Consider the following 20,305-nt stretch of genomic DNA (forward strand, 5'->3'; position numbering starts at 1 on the left):
TACCTTCCGGATCCAGGAAGACTGCCCTTATTTTCAAGTCTAGGCCTTTCCGAAATAGCACCGCAGTACCTCCACCGCCCGCTCCCGGCCGACACGGAGATAGGAAAATCTCGTACCCGCCAAAAAGGGCTGCGGGTTGGAGAGCCTGGTTTCGCTAATGGCTGCTACATCTACACTGTAAGACCTCAGGTCGTTCAACAGGTGACCTTGTTTCCAAGGCGACCCGAGGCCTCTCACATTTATGCTTCCGATTCTGATTTGGTTTAGTTTCTATGGCTGGATGCCCTTCCTAATACCAACCACTGTGAGAGAGAGGTGTGTGTTTTTTATGTGCCACTGGCCTGACACCGGCATTAACCACGACTATGGTCTCACTTCGCTTGACAGGGCTACACAAGCATGGTATATTGCCAAAGGTCTTTGTCACCTGTCACTGTCTCCATGAGGCCCAATGCTTGAATGGTACTTTACGTGCCACTAGCATGAGTGCCAGTCAGATGACACTGGCATCGGTCATGACTATGATTTCACTTGGTTTGACAAGTCTTCACAAGCACGGCATATCACCCAACGATTGAAGGGTGCTTTTAACGGGCCAGTTTCATGACACTGGTATCAGCCACAATTACAATCTCACTTGTCTTGAGGGGTCTTCTCAAGCACAGCATATCTCCAAAGGTCTTGGTTGCCCAACATTCAAAGATTGTGCTTCACCACCTTGTCTCATTTCTTCCCGGTTCTACCTCTTCCACAGGTTCCCTCCACCATTAGAATGTGACACTTCTTCACACAGCTGACCTCATCCATACACATCACATGACCATACCAAGGCAGTCATCTCTCTCTTGCACACCACATCTGATGCTGCTTATGTCCAACTTTTCTCTCAGGATGCTTACACTGTCATGCATGCACACTAACATTACACATTCAGCAGAGCGTACTAGCTTCATTTCTTACATGCCTACGCACGCCCTCAGCAGTCACAGCCTGTGTTTCTCTGCAGTGTAGCATGGCTGTTCACATGCAGGCATCATACAGTGTGCCTTTCACTCTGAGTGAGAGGTCCTTTGTTATCAAATTATATGGTAGAAAATGTTAATTTACTGAAGTAAAATATGTTTTCATGGCTGACTGAATTTTGCATTGTGTTACAAGCTTGATTTCAAATTATTTTATTTAAGAATAGTACAAGAGAAATTCAAAACAATTCTGTGAAAAAGAACCCAATTTACAAAAATAAACAAAGAAAATGGCAAAAAATACTCTCAGGAAACATGTAAATAAACAAAATATAAAACCATGCGTATCCTATCTCCGTTATATATCACTCAAGAACAGAGCCATTTTGATAGTATTATAGGCCCCAGGCAAAGCAATGCACCAAGTCTATAGTATTTATTTATTGATAGCAAGCCACATCATGCATAGTTTCTATTGCCCTCTGTTGGAACCACAAGCAACAGTAAGATGGCACTACTCCAAGACACCCTAGCATGTCTGTCTAAACATTTTTCATCCAAAACACTTGAGGAACTATCATACGTGATTGCAACAATAAGGGACATCCAAGCACCCTCCAAAGTATCATTTGATACTTTACTGAGCTGGGATTAATGCTGGATTAACCATTAAGCAAAATAAGCACATGTTTAGGGCATCAAGGGTAGGAATGGGCACCACAGAAATAGTAAATGGTTTACAGCACAAAAGAAATCACTTTAAACTTGCTAAAATAATATTCGGGATGCCTTTATTTCTACTAAATATAGATGTAGATGTGTTACCTAAGATTAATTTTGAGGATCTGATCAAAGACCTTGCAATTCAAAAAAGCAAGAGGCAACTTTTCAAATATAAATAAAGTGGAAGTATAGAAAAATAAATATTATTTTCCCTCTTACTCTTTTGTTTCATTTTGAAAAATAAAAATTTATTTTATAGTTTGTTATTGTTTATATTTTGAATTACATAATCTTTTATGGGGGCACCAAAATCTTTTAGGTACTTAATCCGGTCCTGGCTGGGATGCTAACAAAGTCCAAAGCTTCCAGATCCTTGAAAGTCACATTCAGCTCCCCTGAATGTCTCTAAAGCCACAGGTTGGAAAATGTAATTTACTGACAAATTATGGTATTTCAGTATCTTACTCTATTGAGCTTATGGATGCAGCAACCTCTACTTCTATACTTCCATTACAACAATGAGATGTGATGTAATAAGAGCTACTGACATTGGTGTTGCATACAAAGCATCTGCTTTTACTCAAAGGCAAAAAAAAAAAGGAGTCTATCAGACAATCCCACTGGTTCTAAAATTGAGGTAATATTTACCCTGGTTAAGGCTTGCTAAATTTCAAATCCATTACTCATGTGCCATTGTGTATTCAAACAGTATTGTTAACTTTACATTGTGATAGTTTATCAGCTTGTCTGAAAATATTACTTGTGATAGTCTTTGTATTGAACTGGTGATGATTTATCTATTATGAACTTAATGCTATGAAACTTCAAGTAACCATTGGTCATTAAGTTCTGTAAAAGATTATGGATAAAAGATAAAATATTTTTTCTTTTTGCCTTTTAAATGAGGGGATGCAGTATAACTATTTTTCCTCTATATTTGTAAGGTACACAGTTTCAAAGCATTCTCCTCACGCTGGCTTCCGCTGGATGTTTACACCTTCATAATTCTGTCACCTTGTTAATGGAGCTTAGCTTCAAATATGACCACTCCATTTCAGATGAGTATTAAATGGACAGGATGGAGAGCTATTGTTCAGTAGTTTGCAGTGATTAATATTGGATAATCATTTAATACAATTAAATGCTTGCAGAGAAAAGTAGCTTATACAAAAATACAATAAATTTTCTCTCTCACCACATATATATATATATATGTGTGTGTGTATGTGTATAAATATATATGCATTTGTATGTCTGTGTGTATATATGTGTGTGTGTGAATGTTTGTGTGCGAATGTCTGTATGTGTGAATATGTTTGTGTGTGTATGTATATGTTCGTGTGTGAGTATGTGTTCATGTATGTGCATATTTGTTTGTGTCTGTGTATGTGTGAATATGTTTGTGTGTGTATGTGAATATGTGTTCATGTGTGAAAGTTTGTGTCTGTGTGTATATACGGTACCATGCAAAAGTTTTCAGCCGCTTTAAACTATTGTAAATTTCTACTAATTGCGAACTTATAAGTGGATGTTTTGCATTGTGTTTTTGACAGATGAAGCATTAGCCCTGTTGGAGTCATTTCCATACATAATCATTATATTTTGTAGTAGGGGTTCTGAATGAGATTGGAAGATGTGAGACGACCACCAAAAATGGCCATTCAAAAGTCTTCAGCCACCTCACATACACCAATCAAGATACAGCGTTTTAAAACAAAAAAATTTCTATAATGAAAATTTATTACATAATGTTCATTTCAAGAAGTTACTGTACATTGTTAATATTTCATGTGGCTTCACTTAGCTTGAGTAATTGCTTCAGATACGTACATATCCTTCACCATCTTCACAAGTGTGAAATGCCACTCCCTGTGGCTGAGTTTCCACAACTCTTCAAGGTTGTGTGGATTCTTCTGACAAACTCTTCTCTTTATTTCTGTCCACATTTGCTCAATGATATTTAAATCAGTCAGGGCTCTGAGCTGGTCAATCTTTGAATATGGTAACACTTTCATCAACCAGGCTCTGTTGTGTTGCACGCGATCTGCAGCATGGAGCTCCGTCATGTTGAAAAATCTCACTTTCAACCAAGTCTGGTATCAAATTGTCCTTCAGCAATTGAATGTATTTGGCACTATTCAAGATACCATCAATTTTAACCAACTTTCTTGGACCATCACTTTTTATGTATCCTCAAAGCATCAGACTCTTACCACCAAACTTCATTGTTTACATTGTGTTATGTGGGTCATTTTGCTTTCCTGGAGGCCTGGCAAATTCTCGCTTATTAGACTGATGTAATTATTGCTGCCTTTCTGAGACACAGCTCTCTGAGAAAGTTCAGCTAACTGAAATGGATTGTGGATACAGTTTCTTAAGTGTAAGCAGGCCAGGCTAATAGATGAGAATTGAAAGAGCCATGTTAGCTTTGTAATCAGACAAAAACCTAGCTGATAGGCTAGATGAGCTGTGATCCAATGTTAATGACCATATCATTAAACCCCATCTATTGCTGTCTTCTGGACATCATGTGACTTTCTTTTCTGTTGATGCAACAACTCTTCACATAGCAGAAGACACTCTCTTTTCTTTGAGAATTTTAGAAATGCCATCATTTCCACACTGGTGACGAAATCATCCTATCTGTTGATTTTTAAAACCTAGTTAGATCAAAATTACATGTGGTCAAGCTTAGGGTGCTATGCTTTAGCATAGATAGAATGAATACTGTGGTCTTTGCCTGCTGCATTCATTTTCCAAACTGGATCTAATGATAATCAGTATTTTGTTCCATCATAAATTCAAGCATGCAAAGTTACCTGGACTGATTCTTGATCCAAACAGGGTCATCTTATTGACTTTATCATAATACATAAACATGACATTTGTAGTCTCTGTAGCATTAAAGTCTTGTGTGGTGTTACATGTTAAATGGTTAAAACATTGTAGAAGGAAAGCAGAAACTGGTTGTTAGGATAAGGTTTGCACCAAATTGCACAAAGCTTTCTGAAATAGCTAAATTTTGACAGACTCCAAGACCCTGCAACATCTGCATTCTTTTGTAAAGCTCTCAGAAAATTTCTTCATAGACATGTATTAGAAGTACATTATATATCGGAGCAAAGTGAACACCATTGCAGCATTGACCTATGAGAATAAGTAACACATTTTGTCCTTCTTAGCACTTTGTATTAGTCACTGTTTCCTACAGATAAAAGCATAACTTTTGTCTTGGCAATTGACAAGCCCCAAGTAGACCAAAACCCCTACTAGGGGTTTGTCATTCTCATGAGTTGTATCTACAATGATGTTCTTTTGACTCCACCATATGTGTTTTTAATACAGTATATTTCTGAGATTTTCTGCCAGCAAAAATCACAGTAGCATACCTTTCATTGGGGTATATACATTTAGTACGATATACATATGGCATTTTTTATCTGTTGCTTTTCAGTTGTGATCACTGATTGAAATTCATATTTTTATTTTAATCCCATAAATTGTCTTATTTATACTTGCAGTCGTCATATTTTAATTTTGCCATTTTTATCTTTTTAGGTTTCTGCTTTGAATGAATTGCCATCATGAGGGGTATGATAAAATACTGGCCACAAAATACTCGTCTTTTTATCCTTTCTAATCTGATGTTGGTTACCATGGTCCTATGTTTAACAGCTCTTTTTTTGCCGTATTGGTTTGTTGTTGACTTCCACTATACAAAATCCAATGAACCAATAAAAGTTTATGTGCCAACTAAAACTCCCACAACAGTCGTTCCTACAGCACAGACAACTACAAATGACTCTGCCCCAGTGATTGGTAGAAAGAAACGATCAGTAGAACGGAGCTGGCTACATGCTCTTTTGCCAACCCAAATACATCTGCGCTACAAACGCCAGCTTACTAAACTTGGTCAGACCTTTAACAATTTACATGTTCCTGCAGTAAATGTTGGCCTATTTTACCTGGAGTACCCGTATGCTGATTTCAAGACCTTAACTGAGTTGAAGTACAAGCTGATATCTCTTGTACATCTTGAGAACACTGCTCCAGTTTTAGTGGTTCCGAGTAAGTATTTATTCTGTTGTGTTGTTCACAAAAACAGTTCTATGGAAAAGAGTTATATATTATCATCATTTTTACATTCACTTTTTTGTGCTGGCATAGGTTAGATTGGTTGACATATTCCGTATAAGTTTTTATTTGGAGATATTACCCTCCTAGACAGGTTGGAGCCATATCTCATTCATACATTCCATTTGTTAAGCACTCAATCATTTCAGAGTATGAGGTACATTTTAACATAGTACCAGCACTATAGCAGTTGTTGTCTTCCTAGCAAAGCTAAAGAGTCTTCTTTCCACTACATTGTTTCTGTTCATTCACTGGCACCTGAGGGGTTATCTTGTCCCTGACGTGACTAAAGAGGGTGTCTAATTCCTTTCCTTGTCTCCCTTTGTTTGTTCCTTTCTTTTCCATACGACTAGTGTGGATAGAGGTCTTTTCTGTCACATCACTGGCCCTAGAAGGGCTAAAGACACCCCTTTCTCTGCTTCAATCTCGTCTAGATTTTCTAAAGATCTTCTTCCCCTTGCATCAGTCTGTATTCTTATTATTCATAGATCAACATGTTCAGCTTAATCCACGAGTGGGAACTGAGTTTCATAGCTGCAGTATAAACTGTTGCTTATAGGAGTTGCTTCCATTTTCATTCTTATAAGCAGCTTTATATGGTAAGAAGTTTTATTGAGATCGTCTAGTATTGTCTTTAATATCTTTCCTAGGTTAGAGTGAAGAGACTGAGTATAAGGAGTTTTCCCCCATACCACTCTGCAGGAGAGGCCAGTGTGTGTTAATGCCCCCTTAGCACTATGTGGTATGGTAGGGAGTTTTATATAGACAACCAAGTATCTCTAATTCTAATTTTTTTTTTATCAGAGCAGAGCCTAATATCAATTAGGAAAACAGTTGTCCCAAGTATTGTCTTACAGGGCTAAGAGTATTTCTTATACACAGCATCATCTGTTGCAGTTTTAATGACAAATTGGCATAAAGTTGTTAGTTGCAAACAAACTGAGGCTGTTTCCATGGAACTAAATTGTGCCTTTAGATAAAGAGAGATTTATTGTATTTGTCCAGGCTTATAAACCAATGTCTGATAATCCCCCATAGTCAGAATGAATGTGGGTGTAAAATAAGATAGCCTGAATGATATGATTACAGAGAGAGAGAAACATGATGGTTGTTGGCGAGGAGATTGAATTGACAAAACATGGTATTGTCCTTTGCCATCTCCTTCATGAAATTCAGTTTATTGGGATTAGATGTCACCAGTTCCTCCTATGCCTTCTCTTTCTCTCTCTTCTACATGTTCCATCCAGTTGGAATGTAGCATTTTACATATGTATAGTTACGTCCATCAAACACGGTATTCTTTCTTCCACTCTTCATCTGATTCTTAATATACTCAGTTTTCCTCTCATCTCTTTTGTGCTCTATCATTCATACACATTCAACAGAGCATGCTCATCTCATTTATCTGTAGCATTTATAAATCTTCTGCATTCAAGGTCCTTGTCCCTCTACCGTGTAACTTTACTCTTTATACAGAAGCTTCAGTGTGTGTGAGAGAGACATCCTTAATTGCTAGCAAAATTACCAGCTCTCTTGCTCCCCTTCTCACTGTGCATACATGCACATACACAGTTTCCTTTATATTTTTAAGTGACATCCTCTTCTAACAACTGTGCCATCTTTACTAATCCTGCTACTCAGTACCCCTCTCTTTTGCATCCTTCTTCCCCCCCCCCCAACTCATGACTCTTTGATCATCTGCCCTTCAACTCTACCTCATTTTTGCTTCCCCATCAGTTTGCATCCCCTCCCATAGTTCTCCTTCCCATACAGTCTTGCACACTGATTCTTCAACTCATTTTGTGCCTTCTGAAGTTATCTACACATCTCATTGCCATTATCTATCTCTTGCTATTTCCACTGTTCATTTTTCTCTTCCTCTCCCTTTCCACTACTAGACATGAGTAGCCATCAGATTCTCCCCTCCCCCACTTCTCATACTTCAATTTCTTCATCCACTAGTTCTAGTTGATCCTCACCTCATCCCAAGGTTTGTAGTTCTGCAAGCTGCATGGCAACCTCAATAGTGCAGGCAGCATGTATAGAAAGCACCTAGTCCACACTGTAAAGTGGTTGGTGTTAGGAAGGGCATCCAGCTGTAGAAACCATACCAAAACAGACATTGGGGCATGATGCAGTCCTTGGACACATCAGATCCTGTCAGGCTATCCAATTCAAGCTAGTATGGAACAGACATATAAGGATATCTTTGGTAATTGTATGCTATATACCCAGAATATAAGCTCCTGGTTATAGCCAAGTATATGACACAAACGTGATTAGTAAAATAAAAAGAATCACCATTATGCACAACAACTGCTTTGTTAATTTCACAAGTGTTTCACATATGTTGGAATTGGCTCTCTCCAGTTGATTTTCTCTAAATGTGGAGCAATTCCTCAATGGTTATAGGGGCACCAAACTGTACTACATTATTTAATAAAAAATGGATGAAGGGAAATAACAAAAACTACCCAAGATTTGACAATAGTAATGATATTTTATCTATAAAGCTATAGGAAACAAAATTTCTTAACTGACTGATTCTTGTCTTTCTTTTACATTAAATTTCCCACTTCTTATCTCTTGCCTTTTTCCATCTCTCTTGGTGAAATTCTTTCTTGCTCTTTACATCCTGAGTTCAAATCCTGCCAAGGTCAAATTTGCCTTTCATCATCATGGGGCTGATAATTATAAAGTACCAGTCAAGTACTGTGATAATGAAATCAACTAACCTGTTTCCACTAAAATTACTGGCCTTGTGCCCAAAATTTGAAACCATTATTATTATTGTGGAAGTGCATGGGTTAGAGATGTTGGACTTATGATTGTAAGATTGTGGTTTCGATTCTTTGACATACTGTGTTCATAAGCAAAACATTTCATTTCATACTGCTCCAGTCCACTCAGCTGGCAAAAATGCATAATCCTTGCAACAGACTGGTGTCCCATCCAGGTGAGGAATATATACATCATGAAAACTGGGAAACCAGCCCTTTGAGTCTATATAGTTCAGGAAGGAACTTTACTTACTTTTTATTACTATTATTATTATTAGGCAGTGTTCTTGTAGAATTGTTAGCACACCGGGCAAAATGCCTAGCGGTGTTTCATATGTCTTTACATTCTGAGTTCAAATTCTGCTGAGGTCGACTTTGTCTTTCATGCTTTCAGGTTTGATAAAATAAGTATCAATTGAGCACTGGGATTGATGTAATCGACCTACCTGCTCTCCTGAAATTGCTGGCCGTGTACCAAAATTTGAAACCATTATTATTATTATTATTCTTACATCTCTTACGCAGACAACCATTTGAAAAAATAATGATTAATGAATTAAGTACTAAATGAAGTACTGGGATCAATAAAATTAACTTAAAACTTTGAAAGTAGTGCTCCAGCTTGATTGCAGTGTGTTGACTGATTCCCATAAAAGAATAAAAGGGAAACTATTTTTGTTTTTCTTTTCTTTCAGAAACTTTGTATGTTGGCCAAGTCTTGTATTCCATTGGTATGTTTGCTTTAACCATGTGTACAGTTGGAATATTCATATTGGCATGCCAAAAATATAGCTCTGTTACTGGTGAGATTGCATCAGCAGGCTTTGTGACATTTTCAGGTGAGTAAACTATATTTTGTATATAATTTTAATACAACTTAATAATTTTAATACAATTATTACATATTTTTTTAAATATTTATGTGTGCATTAATTGTGAATGTTTAGATACTGTAGCGTGATGGAGGAAAAAGACAACAGAAAAAGAAGCAAAAGGGAGAAAGAAATACAGAGACCTTACCTGTTGACCGTGGCGGGATGAGCGATCACTGACCAGATAAAAACACGACCTTTCACACACGCCGTCTCTCATCAAACTGGTGCACATGCTTTGTGCCCACACATGCCCCCGTGGCTCTTCCGCCAGCCCCTGCAGTCTTCATTTCCGTTTGCCTCATCTGCAATCCTCTTCACTAACACCACATAGCTCATCACAGCCCATAACACCACAAACACCACAGATACTCTAGTAAAAACTAATCATGAAAAAATAGCTTTGGTAAATTTTTGCTGTCTAAAGGATCTAGGGTCAAGATCCTTGACTCCTGACATTAAGACAACTAAGGTATAAATAGCTACCATAACTTGTACATTCATCGCTGCAAATAATATGAACACCGTCTAATTATTATTTAATTATCCTGCAGCATTGAGTTCAGAATCTTCATACAGAATGAACTCTACCAAGCCAGGCAATACTTTATGTACATTTACTACATTAAGACAGCTTTCACATGCTACTCTTATGAACCAACTGGTTACAAAGTTCTCATAAATATACAGTAGACAATAGCAGCTTGTCTTACAACAACGTAATGTGTAATTTTATGAAAAAACTAAACATCCTGGTGGCACTGCGCTGGATATGTAATGTCAGTGTGCATACACAACAGAGTGTAAGTGCCCTGAGAGAAAAATTGGACACAAGAAGCATCAGATGTGGTGTGCAAGAGAGATGACTGCACTGGTATGGTCATGTGTTGCATATGGATGAGGTCAGCAGTGTGAAAAAGTGTCACACCCTAGCAGTAACGGGAACCTGTGGAACAGGAAGACCTGGGATGAGGTGGTGAAGCACGACCTTTGAACGTTAAGCCTCACGGAGGCGATGACAAGTGACTGCGACCTTTGGAGATATGCTGTGCTTGAGAAAACCCAACAAAACAAGTGAGACCATAACCATGGCCTATGCCAGTGCAGCATAACCAGCCCATTTAAGAGTACCTTTCAATCATTGGGCAATAAACTGTGCTTGCAAAGACCTGTTGAGTCAAGTGAAATCATTGTCGTGGCCGATGACAGTGGCACCTGTCCCGGTGGCACATAAAAAGCACCCACTACACTCTCGGAGTGGTTGGTGTTAGGAAGGGCATCCAGCTGTATAAACTTTTCCAGATCAGATTGGAGCCTGGTGCAGCGTTCTGGCTTGCCAGCCCTCATCCAAACTATGCCAGCAATGAAAGCAGATGTTAAATGATGATGATGATGATGTTGATACAAAAGAAAGGTGGAGTTTGAAAACCTATAAACAACATATATATTTCCATATAAATAACAGGATAACTTTTTCTTTTTACCTGATCGATTGTAATTAAATGCAGCAAGATCATCTGTTGCTTTGTCTGGATACAGAACAGGGCTGTAATTTTTCAGCTAAATGCCTTTTTTATATCTGTAAAGTTGAAGCAAATATTAAATTTTTTAAGGAGAGTATAGGACATTGAAATGGGACATTTATAGTTCAATTTCCTTTAGCAATGTATTCATGAATTATGGTGTTATGTTGCTGAAGACTGGGTCGTTAGTTTCACTTGTGACACACTTTGTAAAAAATGTGAGGAAGAAATCATAAGTGATAGATGTCAAGCATTTTATTAATTATGAGGAAAAAGTGGGTTAACCAAGAATCAAAATCGTATTGCAAACATAATTGTATGTTATTTTACCACCACAGTACATCCCTTAACTGGTGCAACCAGTCATTGCTCTGCCTTTCTAGATCCTTTTGCAGTCAGCTGCCACCACTGGTCTCTGTCCCCTATCATGCATAGCAGGGTCATCGTGTTGTGACCTGTCCTGTCAGACCAGGATTTTCTGTGTCTACCTCTCTTTTTCCCTCCTTCAGTTGTGCCCCAAAGGATGGTTTTGGACAGGGAGTTGTGGCAGGATATGTGACCATACCAAGCAAGCTTTCATCTTTTTACTTGTGCAAGGAATGGTTCCTGTCTACCAGTGTATTTGTTGACTTGCTGCCCGACAAATCTTTTTCTGTGTAGGACCTTGGACACTTTTAGTCTCATTGGAAAACCAATAGAGTTGCTTTTCCATATAGTGTTCAGCTTTGTCATGGCAGTAGAGACTAAAGTGAGTCTTGTTGTTATCTCTTTTTGAAATTTGTTGTCATTTGGTCAAAGTGGATCTTTGGCATTTGAAGGTATCCACTTTGTCTCACGTCTATCTTCATTATGCTAAGTGATATGTTCTAAAAAAACTTTAAAAAACTTGATTCATCCCATGTTCTGTTGCTAATTACCTCGGACAGCTGTCAAAAATTCTTTGTATAGTTTGAATTTTTCTTGCTTCCTCTTAGATATTTTAATAGCCTTATTAACTTTATTTTAAGAAAATGTTAAGGTGTTGTACTCCTACACAAGCACTTTAAAGAGATACTGAGCTCTAGGCAAATAGAAGTTGCAATACAGGTTTAATTTATAGTTGAAAATTTCAAACAGGAAGAAAAAAAAAAAAAAAAAAAAATTATTCAAGTGCTTCATTGGTTTGTTTAGAGAGACCTAGGTTTTGCCTAGAAAATAAGCCTTAAATTCAGTAAATTCAATGATATGCTCACACTCAAATTAGTTATGAACTAACTTTTGTTTCACTCATTACTAATTTCTGTAACTTTTTCTAAGCACAATATAAACAAGAAAGTTGATTATCTTTCCTCATTCCAATTCCTCTACCTCCTTCCTTAAACCATTCTGATAATTTTCTTTTTTGTTTTTGTGTGTGTGTGTAAATAATTTAAGATGTGTACTCTTTTCAAAGTCTCATTTATTGGTGTCTTATTTTAAAAGCTTTAATGCTGTCTTAAGCCAGATACTGAAGATGATGTTAAACAAAACAGCCCAATTTAATTTTTTTTCTTTACAATGAAACAATCAATAGATAGACCCAGAAAATTTTCAACCATCCAGCTGAAAACTTAGAAGTGAGATATTTTACTTTGTTAAAGAAAGATCTGTACCATAGTGTAGCAGCTTGAAATGTTGAGTTCAACAGACAAATATCACTTAATTATCAACAAAGCGTGTGGAGTGGTTGGGGTGTTGGACCCGTGATCATAAGATTTTGGTTTCGATTCTTGGACCAGGCGATGTGTTGTGTTCTTGAAGAACTCAGCTGGCAAAAATGAGTAATCCTGCAATGGACTGGCATCCTGTCCAGGTGGGGAATATATAATGCCATCGAAACTGAGACTCATGAGCCTGGCATGGCTGAAGAAGGAAATACTTATTTTATAAACAAAACAGTCAACTATAGAATGTTACAGTTCACTGCTGGGTAAAAAAAACGTTTTGAAAGCTTACAGCGCTGAACATCTCTCTTTGTAATAATTTAGCTAGCGAGAAGATAGTTTATCATTGTGACTTAATCTAATTATACTTTAAGTAATCATAATATTGCAATAATTGTTACAGGATGCTTATATTTTCTTTATATTTCTCCACCTATTTAATCTGCATTTTTGGTTTTCCATTTAATATATTTTCAGCTCTTGCATTACTTTTCGGTGTGGCATTTGCTGGAATCCATACTGAAGGAGACATCTGGGATGATTTTCCTGTTATGAATAGAGTTATTCTTAACACTGCTCCATATGTCACTTTAAATTGGGGTTATTATTTTGCCTTATGTGGTCCTTTACTGTGCATCTTCTGTTGTGTTCTCTTGTGGACACAAGCTTGTTCAACTTGTATGATAGTGGAAGAAATTCGTAGGAAGCAGATTGCTGAAATCCGATCCTCAGTCCCTTATAGACCGTTGGAACCCAGCAGATCAGGACATATTAATACTGGAATGAGGCGTGACCCTGCACCTTGGCCTAAAAAGATTGTTGAATCTGATAATGAATTTGCAATGTAAACCCCTTTTTAATTACACGTTTTCTTAAATTCAGAAAAAAATAAAAATGTATCTTAGTTTTTATATTTTTTCCCCTCTTTCAGTTTCACTATATTAACCCTTCATAGTAAAAGTACTTCCAATACATTACTTTTCTAATTTTGTTGAGGTGCTTTTAATAGGAATGTACATGGATATTTTCTATTCTCCCATATTAAACTGTTCATTTGTCCTACAATATTTATCAAATTTTTCTCTCGACTTCCATTTAAGCTTGTTATACAGATTTACTAATGATTATTCCTCTTCAAGTTGTCATAAATTCATTATTAAGTTAATTTATAAACTATTATTACAGAAAATTGAAGAAATATACTTCAGATTTGTAATATATTTTCAATATTCAAAGCTCATTTAATTCATAACATATACCAGCTTATTGCTTTGTTTAGATGCAAACTTTAAAGATGATTTATTTCAATGAATTTTTACAAACTAATTACTGTCCATTTCACTGGTTAACAGATTGCTAAGTTTCGATCAATTTTGTGATAATGTAACTAGAATTGGAATTGTTTATATACATTTAATATTTTCAAGTAGTTTTTAAGGTGGCAAGCTGGTAGAATTGTTAGCATGCTGGGCAAAATGCTAAGCAGCATTTTGTCTATCTTTACATTCTAAGTTCAAATTTGCCTTTTATCCTTTCAAGGGTCGAGAAAATAAATATCAGTCAAGCACTGGAGTCAAAATAATCGACTTATCCCCTGCCCTGAAATTGTCGGCTTTGTGCCAATTTTGAAACCAATATTTTCAAATGTTTTCTATCATTTTCCATCCATGTCAATTATTTTATACAAGTAATTTTATTATGTAAATAAACTAAGCTCTAAACAGAAGCTCTGCAATATATGTAACGCTAGTAGACTTCTATAAAAGGATTTATATACCAAATTGCTATTTTGTATTAAACTTTAAAACGATTGATGTTTTGTTTTCATTCTTTAACCACTTTGGCTCACAAAAACAAACAGAAAGCAAGAATTACTTGCAGAACGTAAGACTCATATTCAAATCTTTGTTCAAAATGAATATAATTTAGCAGCAGCACAAATTTTATCAACTCTGTTGCCATCCAAAGAATAAACTTAAAAAATTATAGGAGCTAAAGCATCATCTAAAATGGTTCCAGATAGACTAATGATTTATCTAAAAGGAAGAGGGACAGGTAATCATCCTAGCCTATGTAGCTCCTCTGTCTGATAAATCCTTGATCAACTTCACCTTCTGATAGACTGGAAGAGTTCATGAAGGTTGCTTTTCAGAAAATATTTACAAGGTTGGGCTGAAAACATAAGTATGGCTATCAAAGCTGGTGAATGAGTTTGGTCAGAGATGGTACAACTTTTGTATTCAGATCAGAGTGATTGAAGTTTGCTGATGTATAAAGTTTCATCTGATTCAAGACCATGGTCAAAAGTAGTTTTAACACAAGAAGATTCTGCATTTGTGTCTAACTCTACAAACGAAACTCCCAGCAAATTTTTCCTCTCCACTACATGCAGGCTAAGAGTGAAAGCATCTTCACACTTCAAACCAATAAAGGAACAATTCTTCGAGAGTCTATCCTGGAAACAATGCAGCGTGCCTAATTTTCCAGAAGAGGAAGCTCTCCAACCCTGCTGATTATTGACTTAATGCTTTTATTTAACATCTCAACAGCTGATGGCAATAGTTGTTAAACATCTTGAATCTATCTTCAGTGACAACCTACAGCTTCTGAAATATCTACTGGAGACCTGCTCTATGTTTCTCCAGTGGTTCCCTTGAACTCTTGAGAAATTTGGCCAAAACAATATTATTGCACTTGTAGCGTAACGACTGTGCGACCAGGAGATGGTGACTAGGAATGGCTCCTTTAACGCATCGCACGGTCGATACACACTTGACATTAATAACACAAATTTGATTGTGCTTCAGCATGCAAATCTAATGTGATTGTCTTCATCTAGCTCGTATTGAATTGCACCAGATGTTTGAACTAATCCATGCTATTAGCTCTGCTCCAAATTTTCAGTTATGCCCCCATGAATTTACTGTCACCTTCCTCAACATCTACACATATCCTCACTTCATTCCACCCTCAAGAGCTCATGCTAATCAATCCTGTAATCTTCAAATCTCTACAACTGCTAGACTGCAATCACATCTGGTCATCTCACATTCACAACATGGAAAACTGCATCCCAAAGTTTGACCGTACCCTTTAAAACCAGAATCTACTTCAGTTCAATGCTTCAAAGCAACAGTGAAATCCACAATGTAATTCTACACTCATATATAGCTATCCCAGACCTCATTCTCATAGAAACTCACCCCACTGATTGGTACAGTCTACACACCAACACATTCCAGCTGCTGGTTCAAATATTCCTTACTACCTTCTATACTGAAGTTACAGTAGCCTTACGGTCTTCACAGACTTTCCAAGACAAGTGAAATCAATTGCTTTAATATTCTTTTTGATTAGTCAATGGCTGCTGAAAAATCATGGGTAGAGAGAAAAAAAAAAACTGAACAGAGTGTTTAATACCGCTAGAGCGGACACAATATGTGTCCTATACTGATTTGGGAAAGTACATCAGAGTGAGAAGCAGGACTGTTTTGGTAAGTGACTTGGTTAAATTGGTTCTCAAACTTTCAAGAAAAAAAGAGAAAACGATTATTTGGATGTGAATATATTTGATTTTATTAGTAAACAATGACATATAAAAAAAATTAACATGAAATGTGATGGGGGAAGCAAATAAAAAAAAACAAAAATAACGGCCACTAATACATTTGAATTTAGGATAAAATTACATTCTAGTATATATAATTAGAGCACCAAGGGCCAATCATAAAAGGATAAAAATTTCACAGTTCAGTCATGGGTTTTTAAAATTATTCTTTCAATACTTATTTTGATACAAAATAAAGAGTTGGGTTTATATTCGATTTATGCAAGTTGAAGCAGTTTGTGTTGCACCCACCCCCACCTTTTTTTCTCTTAGCAATAGCAACTTCAATAAAAAGTTAATTCTTTCCAAACCCATACTGACCCATAGTTTCTATAGAGTTAAACATGAGAAATCCCTTCCTGGAGATAATGTAGTTTAACTGTAGGTCACTTTACCCAGATATGTAACTAATCTTCAGTGAAGTAAAACTGAGGTAAGAAATAGAAGCATTCTGCTTTAAGAGACATTTAAGAGACAGTATGTGGAATGTGAATTTTCACATCATGAGCCAACAATGATCATTATTCTATTTGGTTACCTTTTTTTTCTGAAACTTTAATGAAACCTTTCTCTGAACAAAAGGTCCTACTTTGTGTAAGGATACCTTTAGATTTGTAGTACATATAGAGAAAGTTTCATGGTTTTGTTTTGAAGTAAATATTCATTCATTTTAACTGGTAGAATTTACAGATCTCAGAAGGTTGCAATTTATTTGTGAAATATATTTTCCCTAGCTGGGGTACTTAAATAGTTTCTCTAAGTCTGTGTGTGGGATTATATTTTTTCTATATTTAACTCAAGTAATTTTGCAATCACAATCATGTGCTTCAAGGACAAAAGAGATGTTTGAAGTCAGAAAGAATGCTTTTCATAAGATCTACTACATAAGTAGAATAGTGTTTTGCTTAAAGAGTAAAATTTAGTATGTGTATGTCAACACAGACTTGTAAAAAAATTGCTTTTAAGTTCAAACCAAATTTCCTTTGATGAACAACAACTTAATTATTGAAAATTTAGAACTCTAGACTCCACAAATATAGTACAGCTGAGTCCAAACACTTACATAACTAATGTTTTAACATAATCTTCACAGAAAGACTTAAGTTTATATAAATATTGAGATTGTCATGTACTATCTATGAAGTTAGATATTTAGCTAGGCTGATACCAATCTGGAAGATATTTAATTCTATACAGGATATGTTGTTAGATAGGCATAATTTCAAAGTTAAGAAAAAATGTTGGGGTTTATTCAGAGTATATAAGTATATACACACACCAAATAATTATATTACATAAGACTACGTTCTCAAATATTTTGCTTTGACATAGAAGATAAATTTGATACTGAAAAGTTTAAAACATTTGGAAGTTACTTAGAATGAACTAAAAAAAGTTAAATAACCAAGAAACAATTTCAATAAAAATAAAACCTAATAACTAATTTAAGCATACACATACAGTTTTTAATATATATAAAAATAGATTGATCCATTCCCCACACATAAACATATAAAAGTTTTCTTTCCAATGACAAAGACAAGATACACATTTTCTCCTTGCATTTTACAATTCATTAACTATAGATATATTACTTCAACATCCAAAAAAGAAAAAAAAAAACAAGTTTTATAACAGGATATGATGAGGTTTCATTAAAGGATAGGAAGGGGGAGAAAAAAAAAATGAAAGGATATGGGTAGGACAAGAGATGTGAGTGTTGCAACAACAGATTTGAAACAAGACAAATGAAAACGACACAAACAAGCAACACAAGATGATATGATGAACGGTCACAAAGTGAACCATATGTTAATTCTTCTTTCCCTTGCCTCGAGAACGTACAGCACCATTTTCTGTACTATGGTTGGTGTCAGAGTTAACAGCAGAGCTGGAATCTGTAAAAGGAAGAATAATCAATCAAGTTACGTGCAGAAAATCAGTGTGTTGTAGAAGTCTATAGCAATGTAAATCAAATATTAACTCTCTAGCATTCACATTAGTCTGTTAAATGTAATGCTTAATTATTAACACTATTTTGAATTCATCATTAATTATCTTGAAACTTCAAAATTTTAATGATATAAGGTAGATGCGTGAGGCCAGATCTGGCCAGTTTGAATATAGAACATATAGGCCAGATTAAATGTCAAAGGGTTAAATATCAATAAAAGCAATAACAAAGATATTGAAATGTTAATTTTAAAATATTTAATCAGTCCTGGTATTTCAGGTAAAATATCTCTTTAGGGGTCAGGCTAACGGATCCCACTCAATATTTTTAAATAAAGTTATTTTGCCCAAAATACCAAAACTAATCAAATATTCCTAATGTAACATTTCAATATCATTATTATTGATATTTAGTATTTGAATGCTACTTATCCTACAATATTTCCAGCAGTCTAAACCTTTTAACAATATATCTAATAAAAGTTACAAATAAAAGATAGGGAGATGGATGAGTGGTAGCAACATATCTTTTCCAAGAAAATAAGAAACATTTCACTTCTTTTGCTACTATCACACGAAAGGTATGACTAACATATACTTCATTGCTTCTTATAGCTTCAAGTTTTATGCAAGACATTAGTTGATGCAGGGGGGGGGGACCCCACCCTCCTTTGTAACAAGATTGTAGTTTGATTCAGTTTCAGAGTTAAGATCCTTTCTAAATTGATTTTGCTTTTCATCACTTTGAATTTCAAAAGCATTTGGGCAATTGAGCCATTCCACTAGGATACGGATTATCAGGTATTGTATATCAAACTAACTATAAGGTTTGTTGTAGCAATTGAATGACTCTTGAGTCAAATTTTAAAATACTATGAGTACAGGAAGGGCATCTAGTCATACAAAACCTGCCTCAACTAATTCCGTCTGACCCACAAAAACAGACATTAAAACAATGAAGATGATACTAAGATGTTAAAATAACATCTTTAAACTTAAATATTCACAATTCTTTTTTCTACACTTCGCATTAATTTTCAATTTAAAGTAAAGATATTTATGTGATTTCAATACTATCAAGCCCTATGACTGTTGTACACTGCAGGAGGTAGAATAGACAGGAATTCAACATAAGAAAGACTAGGTATCAGAATGACAGCAAGTTTTGTATTAGTGTAAATGAGTTGATAAAGAAAAACTATTGTTTCCTGATGGAAGTTTCTGAAATATTTAGAATTTAATGAAAACTGAACCTGTGCCATTTAAAATACAATTCTTGCCACCTACCATTTTAAAATGTAGTTTGTTTAGAACTGGAGTAAATTAAGATCTGAATACACTCATTAAATTAGGATAGTAAAACTTCACAGAAAATAGAAAGCTGCTTTAACCCTATAGCATTCAGATAAATCTGTTAAATGTAAGGCTTATTTTTCACATTGTTTTGAATTAATCATGCATCATCTTGTAGCTTCAAGATTTTGATGATATGATTGTTTAGCTTTAAAATGACATTGTACGATAGGTGTGTGGCCAAATCTGGCCACTTTAAATGCAAAAGGATTAATAAAAGCATTGGATTCCAACCGTAAACATCATGCTAAAGTGAAAGACAAAGAAAGAAATAGGTCAGTCTCATCAAGACAGAACAGATTCAAAAGCAAGAAAGTTATTTGTTAATACTTATACTTTACTATGTCAGTTCAAAGATAATGAAAATTGTTCTTACCTCTCAATTTGATAACCTTTTTCTTCGGTGATTTTTTGTTTGACAGTGCACTTCGTTCTCGCATGCGTACAATATGGAAGTTGATAAAGTTCCACATCATCCATACTTGCAGCAAACAGATTGCAGATAAACAAAATATTCTGCAAATGATGACAAATAAATACTCCAATTAATGCAGTGATTAATTATTGTAACAATGCTTAATGAAAACTAATTTTTATACATTAAACTTTTTTAAATTCTTAAGCAAAAATCTTCAAAAATTATCAAAAGAAAAAAGAATATCCAGGAGAAGATAAAGACAAAATTATGATTACGTTGCAAAAAAAAAAAAAAAAAA

General features: G+C 35.4%; 2 protein-coding genes across 3 annotated transcripts in view; one reads left to right on the forward strand and one right to left on the reverse strand.

Moving 5' to 3' along the window:
- Positions 1-14,488, forward strand: part of LOC106872157 (uncharacterized) — a 21,886-nt gene extending 7,398 nt beyond the window's left edge. For both annotated transcript variants that reach the window (XM_014919039.2, XM_052967052.1), the window contains exons 2-4: positions 5,244-5,753; positions 9,295-9,438; positions 13,154-14,488. In XM_014919039.2, coding sequence (XP_014774525.1) covers positions 5,270-5,753; positions 9,295-9,438; positions 13,154-13,524 — 999 coding nt within the window. In that variant the 5' untranslated portion in view covers positions 5,244-5,269 and the 3' untranslated portion in view covers positions 13,525-14,488. The remainder of the gene's footprint in view (positions 1-5,243; positions 5,754-9,294; positions 9,439-13,153) is intronic.
- Positions 14,489-16,225: 1,737 nt separating this feature from the next.
- LOC106872156 (translocating chain-associated membrane protein 1-like 1) overlaps positions 16,226-20,305 on the reverse strand; it is a 29,603-nt gene continuing 25,523 nt past the window's right edge. The window contains exons 12-13 of the mRNA XM_014919038.2: positions 19,966-20,105; positions 16,226-18,181 (exon numbers count right to left, since the gene is read on the reverse strand). Of these exons, the coding sequence (XP_014774524.1) occupies positions 18,096-18,181; positions 19,966-20,105 (226 nt within the window). The 3' untranslated portion in view covers positions 16,226-18,095. The remainder of the gene's footprint in view (positions 18,182-19,965; positions 20,106-20,305) is intronic.

Source organism: Octopus bimaculoides, chromosome 4, assembly GCF_001194135.2.
Source record: "Octopus bimaculoides isolate UCB-OBI-ISO-001 chromosome 4, ASM119413v2, whole genome shotgun sequence".
NCBI lineage: Eukaryota > Metazoa > Mollusca > Cephalopoda > Octopoda > Octopodidae > Octopus > Octopus bimaculoides.